A 6,373-nucleotide genomic window follows, 5' to 3' on the forward strand; every position below is an offset into this window, starting at 1 on the left:
ATCATTTGTATTTGTATTTGTTAAGGGCTACTTTCATCCCAAAGGTATTGCAGCGCTGGGAAAACCATGACCTGTAATGAAGATGGTATGATACTGGGGACATCTGTGAAAAGGGGAAACTAGGCGATAGGCTCCGAAATGTCAACAATTACATCCTAGGGAACAGATGTGTTTTCAGCTTCTTTCTAAATGTCATGTAGTCGTCAGCAAGGCGAAGGTCAAAAGGAAGTTCATTCCAGTGAGTGTCTACCAGATGAGAGAAAGAGCAGCCCCCTGGAAGCTCAATGAAAACATTCCTTGGTGTCAAGTGTGTGAATCCCTGTTGAAACCCTTTTTAAACCCACTGAAAACCCAAATATGTCTGATACCACCACTCAGGAAACCAGCGGGAATACAGAGGTGCACCTAGGCTTGGCCGATATATTTTCCTGTGATTGGAAGATATGATGAAAATAACCAAATTTTTGTAGAAAGTTGTTATGAGGCAACAAACAAAACTGCTCTCATTACTCAGAAAAGCATCACTTACAATCACCAACAAAAGGCATTTCTTCATGTTCCTTCTTTGAGGATGTCTGTAGGGGTTTTGAGAACTATTGTGGCATCATACACTGGATGGCCCCTTTCAAGTCTGATAACATAATGTTCAGTGTTTCCTTCCAGCCAGTCAATCATGGTGAGGAAGTTCTAGAATCCAGCAGTCAAAACCTTAGCACGTGATGATGTTCAAAATATATGGTTATGCTGCATTTCCTTTCAGCCCCAGGGTCATACTTGTGACCAATAGAGAGGAACCCGAAAGCAAATGTTCTCTTTCAATTGCTTTCAAATGTTTCCAAATTTACAGTGCCCCGCTCATGGGAACCCCAAATCCATGAAAACCCATCCCTTTCCTCAGTAGACCCAGAGATAAACAGACATTGGTTAAGCCTTTTCAGGGACATGTGCCTGCGTGAGGCAGACTGGAGGGAATTAATAAGGGGTCGATTAGGATGGCAGTCAGAAAACCACTCCAACCACAGCAGTAGCGCAAATTAACCGTCCGCATTGACTGCGGGAAAACCGGCAGTCAGATTAAGATGAACCGCCAGAAAAATCCGACCACGGCAGACGTATCCCACGAAACTCCGCTGGACCGTCCCGAGCAGCTGAAAATCCATCCACGGTGGTCGGATTTGCTGTGGAAAGACCCCAAATCGCCTTTCGACCAGAGAATTAACTGCACTTGAAATAAGGATACGATTGCGGTGACAGCGGAACGATCAGTTGTTTCCGACAGCCACGATTGCAGCAATTGATGAATGGGAGAGCCGGTGGAAGGGCTGTTCTATTCCGACCACTGCAGTCACTCCAGAAGAGTAATGGCGGTCAAAACCAACCACAGAGTAAAGCTACCAAGTGTGGCCATTAATCTGGCTCAGCCTCAAAAAACACCTAACACACCCCAATGACAAATCCCCATGGCAAGTAAAATATACAAATCCCAGGTCAACCCACACAACACACCTGACATGAATACTCCATTTTGACCCACCCACATAGCTGAGTATAAAACCAGCCCCTTCCCTGACCAGAATCCTTTGCACAACTCCATAACTGAAGGTCCCAACCCCACAGCACAAAGGAGAGGCAATTCAGCACACATCACACCCTCACATCCACAAACACCACACACATCACCACCACCACCTTCACAACTGCACGTTTCCCACATTTGCACATCACACACCATGTCACAGAATAAGATGCCCTTATTCACTGACAATGAGTTGTCAGTGATGATAGATGAGGTAATCAGAGTGGAACCATATTTGTTTGGAAGCATGCTCCAACAGACACCAGTAGTTACAAAAAATCAAATGTGGGCAAGGATATTCAACAAAGTCAATGTAGTAGGGACCAACCCGTGCACCCTGTGTGACATCAGGAAGAGGTGGCATGACCTCAAGACCAGGGTGAAAGAGCGTGCCAACAAGAACCATCAGCTGGCTCAGAGGACTGGCAGTGGCCCTCCCATTCCACCCCTAACATTCACTGAATGGGGAGGAAGGTGCTTGCCATCCTGCATCCAGAGAGTCTCACATGAATAGCCAGGAGAGGGGAGGCTGGTAAGTTACAAAAATGTTTCCCAATACACTGCTATGTAGTGTCTTGCACAACTAAGAAGCTACACTTCCTAAGCCCAAATGCACTTATGTGCGACAGACTCTTCCCAAAACATGTCTCAGATATCCAACAGTTACTCTCTTTGAATCACCCCAAAGGTAGCTAGCAACATTCCCAGGGGGCATGCATACAGGCAGCCAGCACTACAACTCCCACCAGGTCCTCCTGTCCCACAGCAGAGCAAAATGATACACTCCCCCCAACCATGTGGCAGCCATTGCATTGCTCACCTTCACCTAACAAGTAGGCAGCCATCTTAACCTAGAGGGGGTTTTGTGGGTGGGAAGCCAGCACTACAACTCCCAGCAGGCCCCCTTGTCCCACAGCAGAGCAGATTTAGGAAAACTCGCCCCACCCACAACCATGTGGCAGCCATTGCATTGCTCACCTTCACCTAACAGGTAGGTAGCCATCTTAACAGGGGGGGGGAAGCCAGCACTACAACTTCCACTAGGCCCCTTTGTTCCACAACTCAGCAGGATGGAGTATTCCCCACAACCACAACCATATGGCAGTCATTGCATTGCTCCCTTCAAACTCACAGGTAGGTAGCCATCTTAACAGGGAAGGGTGTTTGTGGATGGGAAGCCAGCACTTCAACTCCCACCAGGCCCCCTTGTTCCACAACTCAGCAGTATGGAACACTCGCCCCCCCCCGCCTACAACCATGTGCCAGCTATTGCATTGCTCTATTTAAACTTACAGGTAGGTGTCCATCCTCATACATGTATATATTTATATGAAAGGATTGGATGCAAGCATACTACGTGTCATGCTTTATGGCCTCTGCTCAACATTTAGGTATTGGTGTGCTATGTTTTTTCATGCTCCTTTACTGACACACAGTGGTACATAAAACAGTGTCACTGAAACTTCCTCCTCTTGTCTCCCATGTCTGCAGCTCAAGGTCTACCAGCATAGGGCCATATGGAGGGCCATTGCACGCAAGATGCGGTCTTTGGGTGTCTCTAACCGATGGCACACACACTGTCACAAGAGGTGGGATGACATCTGCTGGCTGAGCAAAAACGTGGCAGAAATGATGCAGGGGGTGCTCCCTCGGAATGGCAGGTTGGTGCACAGGAGCATGACACCACTTATATCCCACATCATGGCAGTGACACGGCCAGAGCTGGATGGACGTTTGAGGGCCCATTCGCAGCAAGTTGGGAGTGAGTATTCTGGGAAGTGTGACTTTGGGTGTGAGTGACTGCATGAATCCCAACCCTGAGCAAGTGCGCAGCTCTGTGATGTTTCTAGTGTGATGCAATGGCTTCTAAGTGGCCTCTGTGTTTGAGCGAAGCTGTCATGCATTTTCACAACATGTAGTTTCACATGAGTTTAATACAATGACCCTTCACATTATTAGATGAGATGTGGCCTTGTGACATATGCTGCATTATGGGTGTCATAGACATCACCTGGCAGTGAACAGCAAGGAGCATCATCCTAGTGAGCTTTTGTAGATGTGTGCTGTGCACAACTTAAAATTTGTGAGAACTACACATCTGACACCAAAGTGCAACTGCAGTTGTGCTTCAAAGCACAACATGGTGGATATCAGGAGCTTATGGCCATTGTAAAAGGACATTTGGGAGTCTGTATCCGTGGTGTTCCCTTAAAGTGACTCCATAGGCAACAGAGGCAACATGTTGAGATGTATATCTATCTCACCTACGGGCAGGTAGGTATGCTTACAGAGATTAGTATGTTAGGTTACAAGGAGGCACGGGCCAGCTGTGACAATGTAACATGGGTCATTAATGTCAACTATGCTTGTTTCCATGCATCTTCTAATGATTGCATAAAGGCTGCACATGCAGACTGCACATGGTGGTGGGAAACTTGACAGGATCATTTTCTAGTTTTGTGCTTTGCTTGAATATGATGTTTGTGAGTATGGCATTATACTAAACCTATGTCTCTGTCTATTCCAGCATCTACAGAGGGCACAGAAGGACAGGGGAAGGACACTAGTGGTGAAGCTTCTGGCATGGCTGCTACACATGAGCTCCCTGACACTGATATGACCAGGGCCTCAGAGGGGGACAGGAGTGCCCTGGATGAATCATGCCCGGAAATACCAACCTCAACATCATCAGACTCCAGCGGTGACTCCTCTATGTTGGCGGGCACAGGGAATTCAAAATCTGCCTCTTCTTCCACCACTCATCGTCCAGTACCCACCCACCCGGATGCTCCCATAAGTGCTGTCTGTGCCTGCAGCCCTAGGAAGAGTAGAGTCTCCTTCCCCCCAGTCACCGCTGCCCCTGTCTGCCCTGCTGCCCTCAGTGTGGAGGCGGTAGACCTTTTGTGCCAGCTGTGTGTGGGTCAGGCTGCTCTCCTGAATGCCTTCCAGGATCATGACAAAAAGTTAGCACAGGTAGTTGCGTTCATGGAGGGCATTCATTATTATGTGCGAGGGCTACACCAAACTGTCCAGGCTTTGTCCTCCACAGTGACGACAGCCATTCAGCAGTCACAGGCTGCCAGTCCAGCTACAGTCCCTTCAGCAACCACCCTGCCAGTGGCACCACCTGACGAGAGTTCCCACATGCCACAGCCCTCAGGCACCAAATCCTCCACACACAGCACACAACAGCAGCACTCCAAGCGACCCAGACCACAGACACAATCCCCAAAACACAAAACAGGCACACAGGAGTGCAAAGGCAAAAGCCCATCAGGTAACAACCAGGGGCATCAGGCCAAGAAGCAGGCCTCAACCTCACATTCATCCGAATTACGCCCATCCAAGGGCACTCCCATCCTCACACCTGCTCCCACAGACAAACAAACAGTTGCCCTGTCTGCTGTGAACCTGATGCCTGTAATGACTCAGCAAAAACATTCACCCACAACCCTGTGAAGCTGGGACAGGAGAGCAAAGTGGGAGGTTCACCTGGACAACAGGGGGTGGAGGGGAAAAGGCAATGCCACCCCAAGCGTACCACCAGGTTCAGCAAATCCCCACAGGGAGAGCCACCTGCACCTGATACACCTTTGGTGGAGAGTGAGACTGCTGTGCCCACCTCACTTCCCACTCAGACCAAGACAAATATGGGCTATCGAATTCCCAAGAAGTTGATACCCAGCCCTCAACATTCACTCTCACACACTGTTTCTCACGGCAGCATGTCTTGGCCTCCCCGTGCCAAGACGTCACCCAACCCAAGCAGCCCTCAGGTGCCCACAGTCACTGATGCCTCTACCTCAGCTGGTCCTCTCTCTCCCAGGTCCAGTACTCCAACTTGCCCTGACAATCAGCCACCTACCAGTTCAACTGACAGCAAAATTTAAGGCAAAGTCCCCCTCCCAACACCATCTCTCCCACAGCGATGCCTGGACTGCCCATTTGTGTCCCCTCAGCTGGGGTGAATCCCATGGCAGTGGATGGTGTTACCCATTCCCTGTTCAGTCTCTCATGCAGACGTGCACACCAGAACTATGGACTGGCCAATGGCCTTGCTGTTTGTCACTTTGGATGCTCATTCCCTGTGCAGTCTCATGCACACATGGCACACTGGAACTATGGACTGGCCAATGGCCCTGCTCTTTGTTACTTTGGATGCCATTCCCTGTGTAGTTTCTCATGCACACATGTGCACACCGGAATATGGACTGGCCAATGGCCTTGCTGTTTTTCACTTTGGATGCCCATTCCCTGTGCAGTCTCTTGCACACTTTTGCCCATCGAAACTATGGACTAGCCAATGGCCTTGCTCTTTGTTACTTTTGATGCCCATTCCCTGTGCACTTTCTCATGCACACATGTACATACTTTGAATTTGTACTGGCCAATGGCCTTGCTGTTTGTTACTTTTGATGCCCATTTCTTGTGCAGTTTCTCATGCACACATGTGCATACTTTGAATTTGTACTGGACAATGGCCTTGCTCTTTTGTACTTTTGATGCCTATCTAGGTATTATGTAATAAATACAGTTACTCCAATACGCCTGCAGCTAAAGCCAGCAAGACAGGGAATCCACCAAACAAACTCGAAAAAATAGAATGAAAGAAAGCAGGGAGGATGACCCCAAATATTTTTTCAAATGAAGTCACGAGACCGCTGCTAACTAATTTAAAAAAGTGAGCAAGGCCGGAAGTGGAGGAGGTATTAAAGATTTGATGAACCAGCTCGCTGAAATGTAACGGTAAATCAGTATTTAAAAGCGCCTGCACTTCTGTGCGTGTGTTAGCTATGT

General features: G+C 48.5%; 1 protein-coding gene across 1 annotated transcript; it reads left to right on the forward strand.

Moving 5' to 3' along the window:
- The first annotated feature begins 1,730 nt into the window (after positions 1-1,730).
- Positions 1,731-5,035, forward strand: LOC147727220 (uncharacterized). The gene is made up of 3 exons (XM_086963592.1): positions 1,731-1,790; positions 3,068-3,338; positions 4,104-5,035. The coding sequence occupies exons 1-3, from the start codon at positions 1,731-1,733 to the stop codon at positions 5,033-5,035; spliced, it is 1,263 nt and encodes a 420-aa protein (XP_086819718.1).
- Positions 5,036-6,373: the final 1,338 nt, after the last annotated feature.

This window comes from Lissotriton vulgaris, chromosome 3_1 (assembly GCF_964263255.1).
Source record: "Lissotriton vulgaris chromosome 3_1, aLisVul1.2, whole genome shotgun sequence".
Lineage (NCBI taxonomy): Eukaryota > Metazoa > Chordata > Amphibia > Caudata > Salamandridae > Lissotriton > Lissotriton vulgaris.

Bases quoted from the DNA above. Each gene is read 5' to 3' on its own strand.
- LOC147727220 (XM_086963592.1), top strand. From the start codon at position 1,731: ATGTCACAGAATAAGATGCCCTTATTCACTGACAATGAGTTGTCAGTG. The intron at 1,791-3,067 runs GTAATCAGAGTG...CCATGTCTGCAG, and splicing joins TGTCAGTGATGATAGATGAG to CTCAAGGTCTACCAGCATAG. The intron at 3,339-4,103 runs GTGAGTATTCTG...TGTCTATTCCAG, and splicing joins CCATTCGCAGCAAGTTGGGA to CATCTACAGAGGGCACAGAA.